General features: G+C 38.7%; 1 protein-coding gene across 1 annotated transcript in view; it reads left to right on the top strand.

Annotated features, from left to right (window-relative positions):
• The window catches only part of RELN (reelin), a gene marked incomplete at both ends in the record, with an annotated part of 510,757 nt that overhangs the window by 65,218 nt on the left and 423,541 nt on the right, over positions 1–21,998 (top strand). The window contains one exon of the mRNA XM_080701477.1: positions 5,776–5,886. Coding sequence (XP_080557603.1) covers positions 5,776–5,886 — 111 coding nt within the window. The remainder of the gene's footprint in view (positions 1–5,775; positions 5,887–21,998) is intronic.

The following is a 21,998-nucleotide window of genomic DNA, read 5'->3' on the forward strand; positions in this document are numbered from 1 at the left end:
CAAGGGACCATTTTCTTTAGATGGTTTATGTAAACATTCAGCATGTGAGAACGCACATTTAATAAGTATATGAATGACTTGGCCTGCCTTTTCCACAAATGTCTTGGGCTGGTCTTATACTCAGCTTCTTTTTGCATTAATCTGTCTTGCACTCTGCAAAACATTTTAAATACATAAGTAGCCAACTTTTCTCTGTCTCCTTTTTTGCCCTGTGGCTTTTCCAAGTAGAATTCATATGACATATAAAGTCTAGGATATACAACGAACTTCTCCTCTGGAAACAAATTGAAGATAAGACAACCTCACCCTATTTTTATGTGAATGAGTTATTCATTAATAATTTACTTAATATTGCCGGGCATGGTGGCGCACGCTTATAATCCCCGCACTTGGGAGGAGGAGACAGGAGGATCACGCTGGTTTGGAGGCCTCGCTAGCTTAAGAGACCCTGTTTCCAAATTTAAAAAAATGTAAAATAGGTCTGGGAGTGTAGCCCGGAGGTAGAAGGGCTTCCAGGAGCCCCAGTACCACCAAAATAATAATAATAATAATAATAATAATAATAATAATAACAATAATAATAATTTACTTAATATTTAGCAAGCACTTAAAAGTATCATGAATTGTTCTAGTCACTTGAGGTATAGCACTGACGATTCTAGATAATCTGCTCTGGAGGAGATTGCATTCTACAGAATGGGACTGAGAATAAATATAATGATCAATAAATATTACAAAGAGATGTATCAGTCCACTGTATTCGGTAGTGCTAACTACTTTAGAACAAAACGGGAGAAAAGTAGAGTCCAGCTAAGGAGACTGGGAGCTGAGTGCACATTTAAATAGAGCAGCCAAGACAGCTTTTGTTGACAGGGTGGTATCTGAGCTGAGTCTTGAGGGAGATGAGGGAACTGGCCCTTTGGTGTCTGGAAAATGGCTAGTGTGAAAGCCTGATGTGTCTCAGCCAAGAGACCCTTGGCACACGGGGCTCCACTCTAAGAGTATGCCAAGAGTGTAGTGAGACAGAAGAGCAAAGAGGAGAGAGAGAGAGAGAGAGAGAGAGAGAGAGAGAGAGAGAGAGAGAGAGAAGGGAAGAGGAGAGGGAGAGAATGAGAATATGAATGAGAATATGAATGAGGATGGAGGCAGAGCATGTTCTGCTTTATACACCACCATAAAGATTTTGAGCCAAATGAACAGCCGTTGGAAAGCTGTAAGGAGAAGAGTGACATGAACTTGTATGTATACATATGTATATATGGTGTAAGGGACTGAATCCAGGGATGTTCTACCTTCGAGCTATATTCTTTGCCCATTTTTAAAAAATTTTGCAACAGAGTCTTGCTAAATTACCAACACTGGCCTTGAATCTGTGATCCTCCTGCCTCAACCTCCAAGTATAGGTGTGTGCCACTGTGCCCAGACAGATGTATGTTCTAAAAGGATTCCTTTGACTCTTAATAAAAATGGACTGTAGAGAGATGAGGATAGAACCAGGAAGACCAGATTGATGTCGAATAAAATGATCCATGCGAGAGACAGTACTTGGAGAGACAGTACACGGTGACAAACGGCCAGATCCTGGATACAATCTGAAGGCAGAGCCATCGAGATCGACATGGATTGGATGTAGGACGTGGATGTAGGTGATTCCAAATTTGAAGCAGCGGTTTTGGCCTGCATAAGAGGAAGGGTGATATTGTCATCAACTGAGTTGGGGAGAGTTCAGAAGAAGCAGGGTCATTTGGAGTGTCTGTGTGGGGGCAGATGTAGAGAAATAGTCATGTCGAAATTGAAATGACTTTTGTGTATTTAAGTGGAGTTATTGAGTACCAAGTTGCTATATGCCTGGAGTTGGGAAAGAGGTCTGAACTGAAGATAGGGATTTGGGAGTAGTTAGCTTACGGATGGCATTCAAACCTCAGAGACTTTAAGAGTCATAAATGTTTTTCTTAGCACTTCAATTTTTATTCTAAAACATTCAGTGTTTCAGAATGATTTCTCACATATTTAAATAGACTTAGCAGTAACAGGTATTCACATCTCTACTAGGAATAGAATCAGAGAGAAAAACTTGCCCAATCTGACAAGATGAATTAACATTCATACTGGGAGAAAACCCAGCCCTCTTACTGTTGGGCTACTGAGTAGATCTTGCTGCTTCCACACCTGAGAATCCATGTAAAGATCTGATGTGAAACAAGCACTTTGATGTGTGGAGGGTTTAAAAATTGTTATTATTTTTTTGGTGGCACTAGGGGTGGCTTTCTACCTCCGGGCTATACTCCCAGACCTCTTTTATATTTTATTTGGAAACAGGGTCTCGCTAAGTTGCTGAAAGCCTCACTAAGTAGCTGAGGCTGGCTTCGAACCTGTGTGATCCTCCTGTCTCAGCCTCTCAAGCGCGGGGGGATTATAAGCATGCGCCACCACGCCCAGCGAGGGGTTAAAAATTATAATATGCTCATCCTCGGGGGCAGGGCAGGCACTGGTGGCAGGCAACAGCACGTCTGGTTTGGGTTTGACAGCCTAGATGGACATGCAAAGGGCAAAGCAGATCCCGACACCTCCGTAACCAGATGAGTCACAGGCTGGCCAGGCAGCCTCCTAGACGCACGTCTCCAAGAAATTGAAACATCACTAGTATGGACAGACTCTCAGGAAATTTAATTAATCAATGTCGTGGTCAACATTGCAGGGCTTTAGTTTTGCTGGGTGGGCATACCCATTTGGAACCAGAGTTGATAGGGCATCAGAGGAAACACTGAGAGCTGCCACCCATGGCTCTTCTCATTCTCGCCCTTTCTCCAGGTGTATTTAGCCTCTGTCTTAGACACTGAGCAGGTACTTAAGGACTGCCTTTTGGAAGGGAGGAGAGATTAATAATAAGCTGGGGATTCTCACTTGCCTTGGACCCACTGAGATCATGGCTCAGACGTGGTGGGACTGTGGTTAGAGATGCCGTAGTGGGTGAAGAGGGTCGATAGAGAATCCTCGCAGACATCAGGACTCAGAAGCATCCAGTGACTGGACGTTCCTAGGCCTCTGGGGAGGTAAATGCCAGGAAGTCTGTTTAGGGCTCCTGTTCTCAGGAAGGGAAGAACAAGTCAGGGCTTCAGGGCCAGAAAAGGAAACCAACTTTTTTTTGTTGTCATACGTTGAGACAGGGCACTGAGGCTGGCCTCAAACTTGCAATCCTTCTGCCTCAGCCTCCCAGGTTGCTGTTACTACAAACATTCATTACCATGCCCAGAGGGAACTAACTAAATTATTTACCATGCCCAGTAAGCACTAACTGGATTATTTATTGTATGCTTGATAATGTGTTCAGGTGGTAGACATGATAGAGAGATATAAAATAGATATATTTGATTTTAATTCTTAAGGTAAACCTTATAGTATTACCATTTCCTTTTGTAAATGGGGAATCCAGAACATCCCACCCTAGTGTACTAGTCATAGGCAGAGATAGGTAAGACATAAACTGAAGTTTGCCTAACTCCCAAATGTATAAAACACTCAGATTTTGTAGAATTTTGGATATAGGAACCAGAGCAGAAATAGAAAGGAACAAGAGGAATCCACAGGGGCCTGTGTGGTGAGTCAGCACAGCATTGCTCTAGAGTACATGGTGAGTGGGGGACAGTGGCTCCACATGAATCCAAAGTGAAACACCAGCTTGGGTGCTGTTGACAGCGAGGGATACCTTGAAACACTGCATGGAGGACTGATGGCCAGTAAGCCCGTCTTAATAGGAGGTAACAATTCAAAAACCCACAGAGCTGGGCACGGGGCAATTGAAGCGCTTTCTAGTTTAGTCAAGATTAATCTAGTGATTCCAAGGAGGAAGGCATCAGTAGGGCCAACCGTGGTGACTTGGAGAAAGCACACTGGGAGTGGGTGGACTGATGGTTAGGATAACGTTCCACAGAGGAGCAAAGACTCAGAGAGATGAGGTGGGTTGCCCAAGAACACCCAGCCAACAGATCGCAGAGGTGGGCCTATCGCTCCTTGGGTTTTAGCCACAAGCCCAGGAGTCATGTCCCTGTAGCTCGTGGGTCTCTTGCCCTCTGATAGCAGTAGCATCATTCCTGAGACTTTCATTTTCCTTTTTTAGAAATATTTTTCATGAACCAGGTGGATAGCCCATGCTTGTAATCCCAGTACTTGGGAGGCTGAGACAGGAGAATCAAAAGTTTGAGGCCAGTCTCAGCAACCTATGACTTTGTTTCAAAGTAAAAAGTAAAAGAGCTGGGGGTGTAGCTCAGAGGTAGAATGCCTCTGGGTTTCATCCCCAGCACCAAGCAAACAAACAATAAACAAACAAAAAAATAGAAATGAGGAAAGGAAAAGAAATATTCTTTATGCACATAAACGATCTGGGAAAAGGGCTATGAAGCAAGGGTTTGGTCATGTCACTTGGCCACTTTGGGATCTGAGGGGAGCAGAGAAAAAGCAGGAGAGAATCAAGTAAACAACATAAAAAATGTTTGGTTACCATTTGGTTCTGGGCCAGATTCTGAATTGTTCTGTGCCATAAATTTCTCATTTGTGTGCTTTGAATAATAAAAGTATTCCCTCTGTAGATATGTTTTGACAGTTAAATGAGATAATATATGCAAACTACTTAGCTCAGAGCCCAGCTGGGTGATATACATGCCAGAACTCAAAAATATTAGCTAGTGTCTCTTATTAGAAGATGGAAAGGTGATGAATTCCAACACCCACGGCCATTTGGAGGGTAGCATGATGTCAGGCTATTCTGTTGATACATGTGTCTTTTTTATGCTTATGATGTGGCTGTGTCAGGCCATTCAGCCCTATTCACTGAGTGTCCTGGAGTTTAACTTAAACATTCTCATCAAAGTTACTGAGACGCCAGCCATTCTCCTCATTGCCAGCAAACATGGTGATAACCTCATTCTGTGCACGAGAAAATAATGTCATTGCCTTCCCCGCTGCTTCTTATAAATGATATCATCTCAATCTCATATAGTCTATGCAAGACAAAATGTTATTATGTCAACAGGAGATTATGATCAGGTTTTAGGCTGGTGAGCATGATAAAATTTTAGGAAGCCGAACCTGAGTAGCAAACAGATTTAATTTGAAAATTTTCTTCCCAGGAACATCCTGGGTTTTTTTTTTTTTTTTGGTTATGAAACCATTTGGACCCCTTCTGTAGACTTTGTTCTGTAACTTACAGTGCCCAGTGGCTTCTTTTCTTGTTCACAAGAGGAAGAAGCTGACTGTCTTCATGCAAATTAGCCTGCTTTTGTTAAAAAACTTCAGGGAACTCATCATTGAAATGTAGACTCACAATAAGAAACTCAGTGCTTCTTATTGCTCTTCTTTCCGCTGATTTAAGATTGTTTCCCACAGTATGAAATACTTTAAAAAGGGGGATTACATTATAATGCCCCAACTCCAGCCATGTCTCTGACTGCCTTCATAGGTGGTAGTGGAGGTGGGGATACCATCTATTCAATACTACATTATTTTCAGATTTTTCACATAGCCAGGAAATGTATAAATGAATTAAAAAGGTAGGACTGATGTGCTAAGTTTAGAACAAGCAATTATAGGCATTGAAATTCTCAGCTTTTTTTTTCATCTGTGACTACTTATACACACACACACACTGAGGATAGCATATAAAGTTTATTAATAATGACTAAAGATTGTTTTGACAAAGTCTGAAGCTTCAGAAATGCACCTCATTATTCTGACTCTATTTATTGAGGTTTTTTATCCCCCTCTCCTCATCTATTTCAGTGACAATTTCAACGAGCACCTTCTTTGACGGCTTGCTGGTGACAGGACTCTACACCTCTACAAGTGTCCAGGCTTCACAGAGCATTGGCGGTTCTAATGCTTTTGGATTTGGTAAGCTATCCTGACGAAAGTGAAACGGTGATTGTGGCTATTTTAGGCAGTTGCAAGTCTTTTTGTTTTGTTTTGTTTGGAAATATATGTTTAAAAAAGTATTAGGAATTTATTGCCTAAGAGAAAATAATTCAGTGTGTGTGTGTGTGTGTGTGTGTGTGTGTGTGTGTGTGTGTGTGTGTGTTTAAAATGGGGTGAGATGAAGTGTCTTGTGCATGCGTGCCAGCCATGAGTTTGCCCTGTGGCTCTTTCCTTCTCTCTCTCTCCTGCCACTCTTATACTAGGTCCATGGGACTCATGTAAATTCCCAAGTTCTCTCTCTTAGGTTTCTGGAATTCCCTCTGACACCCATGCAGTTGTTCAGAAACTTGTTCTCATGAACTGTAATTAAAAATCTGGTGGTGAGTAACAAGTGTTAAGTTTGCCAAGAAAGCCTTAAAGTAGATATAGTAATAACTGTTAAAATAATTAAAAAGAATGCCATTTAATATTTAAGAGACTTACATGAAGTCTTTGTCCTTACCTAGCAGATTACTTATGTGGAGAAGCAGAAGGCTACATGATGGCCACTAATCCCAGAGGATTCTCGATTTGAAAATCTCTAGTTTACCCATAATGCTGTAAACATGCCAAGCTGGGATTAAGTAGACCCTTTACAGCATCAAAAATGCATATTTAATATATTGGTTTATGTAAGACTGAAATCGCTGATCTTACTCTAAAATTGGAAAACTGCATAGGGCTTCTTGTATTGGTGGGAGAAAGTTAGAAATGCATTGTCAAAGGCAGCCATGTATTAGGCCTTTTAGATTTTGCTATGATTTTTTTAGACATAATTTTTACCTGCTTTTGATGCATTAAAGGGTCCCTGCTCTGTGTGGGGTCCCAGCAGTAGCTTTGCTGTGGTAATCTGTTGACTGACTTCAGAACAAGAATGTCTCCCTGCATCACCACTCTGCGGCCCAGGATAAGGACTACAGCCTGAGAGTTTAAAGAAATTTAAGTCATTTCATCATCATGTTAAACAACAACTTGCTCTACATTTAAAAGATCCCGGATATTATCTTATTATTTGTTGGTAACTACTTTTAAGGTGTAAACCTCAGGAAAAATTTTTTTCTTGCTTCTAAATAGCCCCATCCTTTTTGTCCTCTGCAGAGATGAAGAGTCAGCTTAACAATCATAACCATAATGTAGGTGTATAAGTATATTACACACTACCAATTTTGTTATAGTAAAACCTATAAGTAGGGTTGCCAGATTCAGCTAACAAAAATATAAGACACCTGGTAAAATGTGTGAATTTTAGATAAATGGTATTTTTTGGCCTATGCATATAGTATTTATACTTCAGGGCTCCATCTTAGCCCATTTGAATAAAAAGCCCTGGAGATAGGCCTTGGGCATTGGTAGCTTTTACAGTGCTCCAGGTGATTCTAATGTTCATCCGGGGTTGTACTGGATCCGTTCCCAGTCCTGCAGCATGAGTATTGGCTGGATTGTTAAAACTGCAGACTCCCAGAGTCACTCACCCCAGACAAGTGAATCAGAAGCTCCAGGGGTGGAACCCCAGTGGTTAGTTTTAAGGATAAACACTTAATGTGATTTTGATGCATGCTGAGGTGCTAGAGCCACTAATCTAGTGGAAAGAAAGATAGTAATTAAAGGACCATAGACATATATGATAGCAAGCCTTGCTAGAAAAGGGTGTGGACCAGAAATTAGACTTTGAGGTAGCATCTGGAGGAGAAGCAATGTTTAGCTGGTCTGTGGCAGGTGGGGCACAACATATCCAAAGGGAGGAATAGCAGGTGTGATGGTCTTGAGGTGAGAGGAGGCTGGCTAGGTTCTAGGGTTTGAAAGAAAACCTGGGAGGAGCTGGTCCTGGGAATAGGGAAAGTGATAAGGCTGGGTAGGAGGCTAGAGGCAGACCATGCAGGGTATCTTGAGTTTTCAGGATTTATCCTAAGAGAAGGGAGAACCGTGGAGGGTTTTAAGCTGAAGAGTCACTCGATTGACTTTTCACTTTAAAGAGATCACTCTGGGGGCAAATGGAGAACACACGGCAGCACTCAGAAAGACAATTCTTTTGTTAAAGATGCCGATGTGTGGGAAGTCAGGTGTGGACTGGCATCACTGGCTTCAGCTACGTTGGCTTGACTCTCTAAGCTTATTTTCCTCATCTGTGGAGTGGTCATGATAATGAAACCTGTTTCATAATGTGTTGAGTTGCCCTGAGAATTAAAGGAGGCGTTTTATGTAAACTCTGAACGTATAGAAAACACCCAATAAACTATCGTTTCCAAATTATAAGTCTTGGTGGCTGAAACATCCCACTTCTTAGTACTTCTTGCAGGATGCAAAGAACAGCTCTGAAGTGTTATTAATCTGGGATATATACTTTGAGATGACTTGGCTTAGTTAAGTAAATATAATTTGTCAATTTGAGGCAATAGAATAAGAAAAGTCATGAAAGACCATAAGTTTGTTGTCAACACGTTTTTTTTTTTCTTTTTGTGATAACCTAGGGGCATTCTACCTCCAAGCTATACTACCAGCTCTATTTTTTATTCTTTATTTTGAAACAGGGTCTCACTAAGTTGCAGAGGGGCTCACTAAGTAGCTGAGGCTGGCCACAAACCAAAATCTTCCTGTCTCATCCTCCCAAGTACTGGGATTACAAGTGTGGGACACTACGCCTGGCTCGTTGTCAATACATTTTGAAAGAACATATCAAATGCATTTATCAAAGGCAAGGGGTGTAGTTCAGTACTAGAATGCTTGCCCAGCATACATGAAAATAAAAATACGTATCATATTGCCTCCGATTTTAGTTAGCAAAGCAATAATAAAACCAGGAATAAAATTGTTAGAAATTATTTCCGAAATTCAGGTTTCATCTCATTTTCTGTAGTGACTTTGAGAACTATTAAGAGGTAGTTTTAACTTGAATTAGAATATATTTTGATTAGCAGAAGAAGTTGCATTTAGCCTTTATATCACCATGAACCCAGTATTATTGGTTTGATGGTCCAAAGAGGCTTCTGAACTTGGGTAGACTTCTATAGGCAAACACCAAAGTCTCCCACCTGGCATTTTCATACAGGTGGAGAGATAGGTGAGATCATCTTGAAATTTCAATAGTATTCAAATAATTTTATGTATGTTTATGCAATAATGGTAACTTTCGAAATGAAATTTAATAATGTCTGATATTGTGAGCAGTTACACTTTGTAAACTATCTTATACTAAAGAATCACTTTCAGAAAAAAAATCACCATTTTCTGGCATTTGATTTAGGTTTAATATACTTTATACAACTTAAAGACAAAATGAAAAAATTCCATTTGGTTAGGGTGCAGGTAGGAAAGTAGAGGCAACTTAGAGAAGATAAAGTGTAAGAGAATTGCTGCTTCTGGTAGTTCAGCACTTATGGTAGGATCAGGATGAAGTAATGTGCTATTCTTTGATGTGGAACAAAAGAGTTATTGAATATATAATCTATCATTTTTCTCTGACTGTTTTGATGGAATGTTAAGCAAACATGATTTGCTTGGCATTTTCCCACCACATCATGGATTAGTGTGTGAAAATTTCAACTGCTGTGACAAACAAGAAAAAGGAAGCACATAGCTGAGTGTAAATAAGTACTTCTGAAAGTTTTTTCTTACTTAAAGTTAATTGTAATTATATTCATTACACAAAAGTTATAGCTGGTCTCTTTTCGAATCTCAAATGTGCATATGACCAGCCCAAATAAGGTTATAATCATTCTTAAGATACTATTGTAGAAATATTATTTCCACTAATATAACTACAGTCTTTGATGCAAAACCAGAATTCTTTAAATAAAATGCATGCCTCACTGACCAAAAATAGACAAATGCCTAATAGCCAGAAATACATTAAAACAATAGTTATGCAAAAGGATGACAGTATGCCCAGCCATGTCTGATTTGAAATACCACATTTTGCTTGTCAGTATAAGAAAACAAGCTGCCCTGGGGAAGGGTGATGTTAATTATGGATATCTCTTTGTGCATCCCTGGGGGAAAAAATGCTTCTCTTGTCTTTGGCTTTGAATTCCAGCTCAATCATGTAAATCTTCAAGGCTTATTGTGGTCGCTCAATGAAGGGCCATTTGAATATCCTTTCATACAAAATTGTTTCTTTTCCAGGGCTGAAATGCATTTTACTCAATATTTAATATTCTGGCTCTAAAAGCTGCTTTTTGATATTCTGGCTCAAAACCTTGAGACTCAGGTTTGCAGATCTGATGAATAGCTGCCACACTTCAGATTGTATACACTAAACTTTTGTACTTTAAAGTTCCTAATCTTCTTCTGCTTTGTACTTATATTTATGTTTAATTTTCTATGTCTTTTTTCTGTACTTACGAGGCATCTTAGATCCAATAATTAGTTACAATTACTCAAAGTGTCAAGATTTGATAGGTTCCTATTTTAGGAAGAAAATCTAATGAACAGATCTGAATTTTTTTTCTTTTTAGTTTTTTCTCTCTTAAACAATGAACCATATTTAATAGATATTAAGCAGTTAACATAAAATATTTCCAGCATTCTTTAAAATATCATTAACATTTTTATTTTTATATGATTTGATACTAATTTTAGCTGAATAGAAGTATATTTACAAAACAAATTATTTAGCATCATAGTTCAGGCCTATCATCCCAGTGACTCTGGAGGCTGAGACAGGAGGATTGCAAGTTCAAGGCTAGCCTGGGTGACTCAGGGAGACCTTGTCTCTATTTAAAAAAAAAAAAAAAAGGTTAGTGCTAGAGTGCTCCCGGGTTTAATTCCCAGTACTGCACACACAAAAGCAAATTATTTAAATATTTTAAGATTGGTCAGGTTAATAAAAATGAGTACTTCACTAGTAGATTTAGATTGCATATTAAAATTTCATTGCCAGGATGCAAATTTTTGTTCTACTTTGTTTTGTTGTCACTAAAAATAAAAATGCAGGGTCTATGTAAGCTAACATTTGATTTTCCTTTACATTAAGACTAGGTAGAACCTGTAACAACGTGGCTGATTATTACCAGGACTCTACGCTTCAGTATTTTAGCCATAGTTCAATCTTAGATGTTTTATTTCTGACTATGAAATACACGTTGTAGATGCATGCACATTTCTAGTTTTTTTTTTTTATAAAAATGGGGCAGACACTAGCAACTCCATTAACCAGAGCCCTGTATAGTTATATTTATTTACTAGCCTGAATTAACCTAATATGTTATGCAGAATGATCTTGTTAAATTCATTTTGTCTCTCTTTACAAAGAAAGGCAACAGTAGATGCAATTTAAAGATACTTGTGTAATTCAAAAGTGTGACCTTTTATTGCATATGGTAAATGACCTGCAATTAACAAGAAGACTCTAGATTAAATAAATTAGTCAGTGTATAAGGAGCAGAGCTGACAAGAGATTATCACCATGAATGTTTCCTATTTGCTGGGTATTAACTTAAATTCATTCCATTTGTGTATGCTGGCATTACCATCATTAATAAATAATTTCATCTGGTTTGTATTTGACAGATGATAAAGAATTCAGGGCTCTTTTTCAACTCCTGAATAACTAGCTTGAAAATAATCACTTACTAGAATAGTGGACCTAATACATATATATAAAGTGTTTGAAGCAAGCAGTCAACAAATCGCTAATATAGATGTGCACGAAATTTGGACCAAAGTGATGGGTGAATGGAGAAATGTGGTTCTGTGCAGTGGCTTCTTGCATTGGCTCTGGAGTCAGGCAGCTCAGGTTCTACACCGGCCCTCACATGGTCAACTCACATAGTTAACATATTTACCTCTCCCAAACCTCAGTATCTGCATTTGAAAGTTAGCATGACATCAGAACCCAGTTCACAAAGCTGTTGGATGGATTATATGAGATTATTGAGTCATGTGCCTAATATACATTATATGCTCAAAACAAGGCTTATTCAAAGACCATAAGAGCTGGGTGTGGTGATTCACGCTTCTAATCCCAGCTCTTGCTTAGGAGACTGAGACAGGAGGATCACACAGGTTCGAAGCTAGCCTCAGCTACTTAATGAGGCTCTCAGCAATTTAGTGAGACCTTGTTTCCAAATAAAGTATAAGATAGGTCTGAGAGTATAGCCCAGAAGTAGAAAAGCCCCTGGGTTTCACCCCCAGTACTACCAAAAAATAAGAAAATAAAAAAATAAAAATAAAGATGGTAGGAAATGAGAGTTCTTTCTTTGAGAAGGGCAACAGGTGCACTGTTTCTTACCCATAGAGTTTAGAGCCAGAGTAGATCCCCAGTAGAGCCTGGCTCAGCCCCGGCGCCTGATGGATAGACAGGAAGCAAGGCTTGGGGGATGGGAAGTGGTGGCTATTACATGGTACAAGTATGTAAGTATGAGGTGTTCTGGCATCATATCCAGTTCTCAGACACTTAACAAATAATATTCACATTCTATAAATTTTGCCTTTTTTGTTTGTTTTTTAGTACTGGGGATTGAACCTAGGGACATGCTACCTCCAGGCTATATCCCCAGCCCTATTTTTGTTTTATTTTTTTATTTTGACACAGGGTCAAAGTTGCTGAGGGCCTCACTAAGTTTCTGAGGCTGGTCTTGAACTTGCAATCCTGTCTCAGCCTAAGTACTGGAGTTTTAGGCATGTGCCACCATGCCCATCTTAAATCTTAGCAGCATTTATTTTTGTGGTACTGGGAGTGTTATACCTCCAAGCTACACCTTCAGCCCTATTTATATTTTTTTGTTTTGAACATTTTTTTATTGGCGCATTGTATGCATACATCATAATGGGGTCAAAAAATATATACATGTATATTTTTATTTTTAAATAGGATCTCACTAAGTTTCTGAGAGTCTTGCTGAATTGCTAAGGCTGGCCTTAAATTTGTAATCCTTCTATCTTAGCCTCCCAAGTACTAGGATTACTGGTGTGCACCATCACTCCAGGTATTAAATTTTACCATTTTAAAGTACGCCTTTTATTGATATGTAATGTATTCAGAAGATTGTACAACTGATACCACTATCTAATTCCAAAATGTTTTAAGTAACATTCAAAAGAAACAGATACCCATTAGTAGGCACTCCCCATTCTTTCCCCCCTACTCCACAGCAACTGCTTTACTTTTGGAGTGTATGGATTTGCCTGTTTGGGATATTCACAACTCATGATTCCAGTTTCTACAGTAAATGGTCTTTTGTGCCTGATTTCTTTTCCTTAGCATGATGTTTTCATCATGTGGTGGATGAGTCGGCATGCTCTTCTGTTTATAAATAAATACCATTCCATTGTATGAATATATGTAGTTTTATTTAGTGGGTGGATATTTAGTGGTTACCAGGTTCTTAAAGAGAATTAAGGTAGTGTGAATTGAAATAAGAAACACAAAAAAGTTTAAGGAGGATGCAAAATAGTAGCATCATCAAATTCCTTAATTACTCATCAGTGACTCTAAAGCCTCTGAGGATTAAAATTAGCCCGTTCTATGGCTCTGACCTGAAAACGGCTAAACCTAGAAATCAAAATGAATTTTTCTTTGCCCTCTTTTCCTGCCCTTGAAGACAGGTCACTGTAGCATGTTTTTCAATGAACCCTTTGTCCTTTATTTAAACCCTGAGGTACAAATCAAGCTGATCAGTCATACTTTCTAGCACAAGAAATCAAGATTCGTCAATCTCAGTCCAGCTCTTCATGAGCTGGATCCAGGGAACATGGACATTTAGGAGCAGCGGGTGACATCTTCAGAGACGTGAGGGGAGAGAGGAAGGAGAGGCAGGATGCTGCTTCAGGGGCCAGAACTTTCCAGGATCCTATTTTAAGCTTCCTTTCTACCAGGCTCAGACAATCTCAGAATCTAAGAAGCAATAATAAAAATAGCTATCATCGTCGCATTTGCTATATACTAGGTGCGTTGCAGATTATTAACCCTTTGGATCCTAAAACAACAATCCTGGTCTCCTTCTCCTTATTTGGTAGATAAAGAATGCAAGGCGCAGATAGGGTAACTTGCCCGAGGTCACATTTGCTTAGAAGTTGAAAAGACGTAGACTCAGCTCTTTGCTTCATGTTAAGCTTCCCTTGCAGCCCATGCGAGCTTGAGTTGATTTCTATTTCAACCAAATGAACCTGGACTGAGAAGGCGCTCTCTCTGCTCTGTTCCTGCCTGCCCCTAAGCCCCATTTCTTCCCAGCTTTTTGTCACTCTTTCAGACACCTACTCTCACCATATTCACATATAGACTCCAAGGCTTCAGTCAAAATACCCCCCAACACACACACACAATTCCAAGACCGAAACCTCTAAGGCCCCTGAGTGTGTCCCTTTGATTTCCTCTGGCTCTGTCTGCAGACGAGCACCCTGGCATCGTTTAGGGCTCTGTCCGGACTTATCCCCTCCACTGAGCGATTATAACCTCTTTTCTTTAGGAACCCTGTCCTCTCACCTCTTCTCTGACTTCCACCAGCCTCCTCTAGCAATCTATTGAATCTACTTGTTTAAAATATCTTTTACCAGCTGGGCATGGTGGTGTATACTTGTGGTGCCAATACTTGGGAAGCTGAGACAGGAGGATTTCAGGTTAGAAGCCAGCCTCAACGTCTTAGGGAGGCCTTCAGCAACTTAGTAAGACACTGTTCTAAAATAAATAAAATAAAATAAAAGAATATATGCCTGGTGAATGTAGCACAGAGGTAGAATACCCCTGGGTTCAATCTCCAGTCACACACACACACACACACACACACACACACACACACACTCCCTTTTACCTTTTTGAGAATGAGGAAATGACCTAGTCATTACTTACATAACATATAACAAGAGCTCATTACACGTTAATTGAACCAATAAAAATCTTTGAAGAGTTGCAGGGTATTGTGCTTCCAGAGCTGCAATTAGTAATGTGGATAGAAACATAAGTATGTGAGTATAGACAAGAAGGAGGGTGTGCGGAGAAAGTATTTTACTGTCTTTAGGTTCAAAAATATTTCTGAGTCTATATTTAGACTCATCTACACACGAGTTTAAAACTGTACAAACATATGTTAATCTCGTTATCAAAGATTCTGGGGAATCTTATCAATCCTGGCTACCACTTGTCCCCCTCTCTCCCCTGGAGGACAGGCTCCAGTACTCTCAGATACAGTGATTGATGAAGTGTCTTCTATATAATTAAGAAGCTAGAAAGAACTTCAAGAGATTGTTTAGTCCACCCTGGTATCTTAGGGTAGGTCAGTGTCTTAATGATGCATCATAGGTCTTGTTTCATCTGTTACATCTTCCAGAAAAAGGCACCTCTACAACACCTTGGGAACATGTTCTAGGATTATGTCAAGTGAAAAGACGAAGGAAGGTTCCACTGTGTAAAACTCTACTCCCTTGCTTTGACCTCAGCACCTTTCTCACCTAATTTCTTGTATAGTTGAAAATAGTGTTGTTAAAAAAGTAAGTCACTTGTTTTCTTCTTTAGGGCAAAAAACTAACAACAACAACAACACCTGAAACACTCCACACAAGATCGGTCCATTTCCTCGCTTCATAATGATCTGTCAGTTTTCTCTGGACCCTTCACAGATTTTAGAAAGAGGAATTTAGCCCTAATATGATACATACCCACAAAACATTGTAGGTACTTTAGAAATACATCCCTAAAGAAGAGCAGTGCTTCTAGTTTCTTTCTCTTCCTTATTCCTGCTCAGATGAATATGTTCAGAATCACAGTGAATTTGTTATTCATAAAAAGGAATACAAGGAAATGCCCTTCTACTCTGGGCTACACTCCCAGACCTATTTTATATTTTTTTATTTGGAAATAGGGTCTCCTAAGCCAGTGTGGCTGGCTTTGAACCTGCGCGATCCTCCTGTCTCCGCCTCCCAAGCGTGGGGATTACAAGTGTGCACCACCACGCCTGGCGAAGAAATGTACATTTTTAGAGCTGGTTCTGATAGAAGTTCCTGCTATGCCTAATAAGTTATGGTTTTTGAAAAGGTTTAATTTTGCCTGTTAGGATTAAAATTTTACTTGAGAAGAGCTTCTCCTGTCTTGGCAAAGTACAGTCTAAGTTCTGTTGTTAAGAAGCCACTGGCCCCAGGACTGAGCAGTGGGTCATTCTGTGGGCACTGTCTCACATGCCAAGCTGTTTAAGAATTCTGGGAAATAAGTTCTGGTAAATAGTCCTTTCCCACATTGGATGCAACCAGAGTTGGGGATACTGTTCTTTCTGTTTCTCAAATAACAATTCTAAGAAACACTGAGGAATCATGAATCTTTGCTGGTAAGTAGTATTGATTTCTAGAAGAGCAACCCTCTTCACAGTGTACTAGACTACCCACGTTAATAGCGGACAGGATCCAAATATATGTTTCAGGAACTGACTTCAAAGGCGGACTCCGACCCAGCAGTCAATTTACTTGTAATGTGGTTTACTCTTGAGGTTTTCCCATCCTTGTTTTCTGGTTCCAGATAATGATAAATGGGATTATGTTCCATACTCACAGTACTTGTTTTATAAATATTCTTGGATGTGTTTGACTGCCTCCTTTCTGGCAGTTAATTCTAAGAAGAACTTAAAATAATTTCATAATGTTATCAATTCCTCCAAATAATTCTGATAATTATCTTTGGAATATATTTAAAAAGAAGTAGCAAGCGTGAATTCCTGGAATTTCCTAGGAAATAGTTGAGGACACATGTCTGAATTTGAAAGTAGATGTAGGAGCACAGTGAGGCACTTTACCAAACACGGGCTCAGCTCTCATCCTCCTCTTCTGTCCCGCAGTTGGTATTCAACCCTCCGAGGCTTAGTTTTGCATTTAGTCTAATAGACTTGTAGGCTGCTCTCGGAGGCGAGCTCACAGCTAAATTACTGTTTTCAGGGTTTTGACTGCCTGAATGGAAAGATACTTGTTTGTGTGGGAGTTGCCATTTTGGAAAACAGAATAGCAGAAATTGTTAATATTTTGGTAAAAGTTCAGCTTGAGCTCCCCTCCCGCTTTTCTTCCTACATGTTTTCATACATCAGAACCATGTTGTTGCTATTATCTAGTTAATTATGTTATTTCTGGTTCCCTTTCGGAAGAGTTCCTCCCCCTATGAACTGTTGTAAATAGCAAATTAAAAGTAAAGTAAATGTAGCTATCAGAGGTCATATTTGGGGAAGATATGTTGCTTTTTGTTTGACTGTTTTCTTTGTAAAATAATTATTGTGAGAAGAATCTTTGTTAAAAATTGACTTTTAACCTATATGATCTGGAAGCATTTCTAACAGTAATAACAAACAAAAAATGGGGAAAAAAATCTGTTACTAATAAGGAAGAATTTAGTTGGGCTTGGCTTTCTGTTTCTAGAGAATATGGTGAATGGCCAGCTCCAGCATAATCGTGAGGCTGATGAAGTATATCCCTAGCCTGCCCCTATTTACCTTTTTCTTTTTTCGTGTGTCTGCTTTTCAACAAGAAGCTGATATCAACCACATCTTAGAAGGAATTTTAAAATGTTCTGTCAATAGCTACTTTCTCACACCGTGCTTCTTGCCAACATTAGTGTCTTATGATTAGATTAACAGGTAGGTCCTGCATGGAAAAAGAGCATTGCAGTAGTAAAAATCTTGAAATATTCTGGTTAAACAAAGTTAAATAGAACCTCTTAGAGTCTTCAATATGTTTTTGTTTTAAGACATAATTTACATAACATGAAATTTAGCATTTTGCATCCAATTCAGTAATAGTTCTTAGTATATGCAGTATTTTATGTAACGGTCACCGCTAGTTTAGAAACGTTTCTACCACCCTAGAATTACTTCTTTCATTTGTGTGTTTTCAAGGGCTACCTACATTATAGCATGTATTAGTACTTTATTCTTATTTATGGCTGAATAATATTCCATTGCATGGATAGCCCCTGTTTTATGTATCTGTTCAATCTGTTAATGGACATTTTGTTGTTTCCGTTTTTGGCTATTATAAATAATGATCTTATGAATCTTCATGTATAAGATTTTTGTGTATAAGTTATTTTGCGTACAGTAGGTATAAAGGACTTTATACAACCAAAAAAACATTAAAAAAACAACCAATACTCTAATAGAAAAGTATCAAAAGCTCAGGCCATTTACAGAAGGACAAATTCCTAATATATATAAGCAAAATATTCAACTTATTATTAATAAGATGCATAATTCAACAGTATGAAATACCACTTTTTAAAAATATTTGGAACATGCTGGGCGTGGTGGCGCACGCTTGTAATCCCCGAATTCGGAGGCAGAGACAGGAGGATTGCGCAGGCTCTTAAGCGTGGCTGGCTTAAGAGAACCTGTCTCCAAATATAAACAAAAATAGTATAAAATAGGTCTGGGAGTGTAGCCCAGAGATAGAAGTGCTTCTAGAAACCTCAGTACCAAAAAAAAAAAATATTTGGCAGAGATACTTAAAATCATCCACACTCAATACTGGCACTAGCATTAGAAAATAGGTATTTATTATTGATATGGATGTATATTATATTTGGTTTAGTTATCTAAAAGTGATTTAGAATTGTAAATGTTCATTAAAATGTTTCTGCACTGCCTGTAATCCCAGTACTCGGGAGGCTGAGACAGGAGGATTGCAGATTTGCAACCAGCCTCACCAACATAGCAAGGCCCTCCACAACTTAGTGAGACCTAGTTCAAAATAAAAATTAGGGTTGAGGGTATAGTTCAGAGGTAGAACACCTTTAAGTTCAATCCCCAGTGAAACACACACACACACACACACACACACACACACACACACACACACGGCATAGCTGTTTTCTTTTAGGGGATCTATTATAATTTTTAAAAAACAAATATGAATAAAACCCATGTATGCAGTTGTTCACCAAAGCACTACTTACGATAGGAAATTTATGAAAATTATATCAGTGCCTAATAATAAAGGAATGATTAAATACGTTGGAATACCAAGGGAAAAGAATGGTATGCTATCATTACTATTGTATTTTTGAATAAACTTTAATGGCATGATAGCATGGTTATAGCATAATCGAAGCAAAGATACAAACATACAAGGTTTCCAACATATAAGGTTGATGTCGGCAGAGATGGAAATACTTATTAAGCAAATTTGATTATTAGGTATTGCATACTTGCTCCAAATTATTATACCGTGTTCCTTAAATATGTACAAATATCCGCCAATGAAAAATAAAAACAATTCCAATATACACATACACGCACACCAAGGTTACAAATTCACCTTGTTATATATTTTCCACATATTTGGAGAAATATGTGTCCACTCACATTCATAATAACATGCTAATGAAATATAGATGCCTGTTATTGACATGATCAGAACGGGTACTGAGTCAATTTAAATTAATTGCTTAGACATATATGCTTGTTTTCTTTGAATGACAGTTCAGTTAGTTTTTGAACTAGTAATAGTATTGAGCAGTTATTCAATAGCAGTTTAATTAGCTTGCTAAAAGGCAGCCAACCCAAGGAAGGAGGGTCGACGAGGGGTGGCTGGGAGTGAATTGTGTAGGTTTTGATGTTAAGTAGATGGTATGGTCATACATTTGCTTCTTTTCAGATGCCAGCTGAGAAATGTTCTTTCAATTTGGGTCAACAGACTTGAGTTCCACTACGGTGTTGTAAAGCAATTCTAAGTTTTGATTTCTTTAGAATGGTATAAGAGCTTAAACAGACTTGTAGAGAAGTCTGAGTATGAAATTTTAGATGTTTCTGATTTTTTTTATTTTTTTTAATTTTTTTTTTGGTGGTACTGGGGTTCCTGGAAGCCCTTCTACCTCTGGGCTACACTCCCAGACCTATTTTTATATTTTTATTTAGAAACAGGGTCTCCTAAGCCAGCGCGCGCGGCTGGCTTCGAACCTGCGCGATCCTCCTGTCTCCGCCTCCCAAGCGCGGGGATTACAAGCGTGCGCCACCACGCCCGGCGATGTTTCTGATTTTTATTTTGCAATCTTTAATATAGTTATCCCTTTTCCATTATAATTTAAAAACTATTTCCTTAGCTTCCTAAATCAAGTGTTTCTGAAATATCCAAGTGAGTTTGTACATAAGAAACAACTCTCTTTCTTAGGAGGATTCAGTTTTCATCCGTTGATAGGCTGTTTAATGAAGTTCATTTAGGATAGTTACAGGCTTGAAGGGAATGAAGAGATTAGGAGGGGACACACCACAGAAGCACACAGATAAGAACACACCAGATAAGCACCACGGAGGCAGTGCAAAGGGCACACACAAAAGCAGTGGGACCTGCTGTTTTGTGTGCAAGGCCCTTGTGACCAAAGGAACTGGTGAAGAGATGTTCCGTCAGAGTTAAGAGTTGCATGGTTTTATGCTACATGCAGGTACTCACCAACTGAACTCATGTTATTTTTTAAAGTAATTTTAGGGATAAGGACTTGTTGAAGCAATACCAATTTACCTTTTGGCATTTTATTATGAAAAAAAAAATTTTTTTGGTGGTACTGGGGATGGAACCCTTCTACCTGTGGGCTACACCCAAGACCTATTTTTATATTTTTTATTTGGAAACAGGGTCTCTTAAGCCAACGAGGCTGGCTTCGAACCTGCGCAATCCTCCTGTCTCCGCCTCTCAAGTGCGGGGATTACAACCGTGCGCCACCACGCTCAGCTGAAAATTTTTAAGTACATCAGAGTTGAAAAAACTTTGTAGTCAGTATCTATTATGTAGGCAGGATTATATGCAATGATATATACAAATTGCAAGGACATATGAGGCTAGATTTTATAAATGTTTATACCTGGGTAATCTGAACCTTATCAAAATATAGGTTCTTATTTTGGGAAGGATAGTAGGGATTGAACTCATGGGCATTCTACCTCCAAACTATACCCCCAGCCCTTATTATCTATCTATCTACTATCTATCTATCTATCTATCTATCTATCTATCTATCTATCTATCTACTATCTATCTACTATCTATCTACTATCTATCTATCTATCTACTATCTATCTATCTATCTATCTATCTATCTATCTATCTAACTACTATCTATCTTCTATCTATCTATCTATCTATCTATCATCTATCATCTATGGTACTGAGGACTGAACCCAGGGACATTCTACCTCTGAGCTACATCTTCAGCCCTATTTTTTATTCTTTCTTTATTTTTTGTTCTTTATTTTGAAACTGGGTCTCACTGAGTTGCAGAGGGCCTCACTAAGTAGCTGAGGCTGTTTTCGAATTGCAATCCTCCTTTCTCAGCCTCCCGAATGCTGGAATTACAAGCGTGTGCCACCACACCCAGCTCTTTATTTTTGAAACAGGGTCTCACTAAGTTGCAGAGGGCCTCACTAAATAACTGAGGTTGGCTGTAAATCTGTGATCCTCCTTTCTCAGCCTCCCAAGTACTAGAATTACAAGCATGCTCCACTATGCCTGCACTCTTTGTATTCTTTCATTCAGCATAATGTTTTTGAGATTTATCCCTAGTGTTTGTAGCAATAGCTTGTTTTTATTGCTGAGTAGTAGTCTTTTGTTTCTCTATTCTCCTAATATTGGATACCGTGGGCGTTTTTAGTTTGGGGTTACTATGCATACAGCTGCTAGGAACATTCTTAGTGTTTTTGTGAACATATGTTTTATTTTCTTTATTGGGGGTAAATACTTAGTAGTGGTGTTGCTGGGTTTTGTTTTATAATACATAATAGACTTTTCCCCCAAATACTCATCCCTTTTTATACTCAGCATAGTACTAGAGTTGCAATTGCTCCGCATTTTCAACATTTGATAGCAGTCAGTGTTTTAAGTTTTTATCTTTTGGATGTGTGTGTAGCGGTGTCTTATTGTGGTTTTAATTTGCATTTTCCAATTGACTAATTATTCTAATCAATTTTTCACATGCTTATTGGGCAGTTTTATCAAGTGTTTGTCCAGATCATATGCCTATTTTTAGATAATGAATTGTCCCTTTGTTATTGATTTATAATAGTTTTTGGGAGAGAAGGAGAGTTGGAATTTTTGGAGGGGGGGGCACTGGGACTGAATCCGGGAGCATTTTACATCTGAGCTATCCTTTTATATTTTTTATT

Source organism: Muscardinus avellanarius, assembly GCF_963383645.1.
Source record: "Muscardinus avellanarius genome assembly, chromosome: 9".
In the NCBI taxonomy this organism is placed as follows: domain Eukaryota; kingdom Metazoa; phylum Chordata; class Mammalia; order Rodentia; family Gliridae; genus Muscardinus; species Muscardinus avellanarius.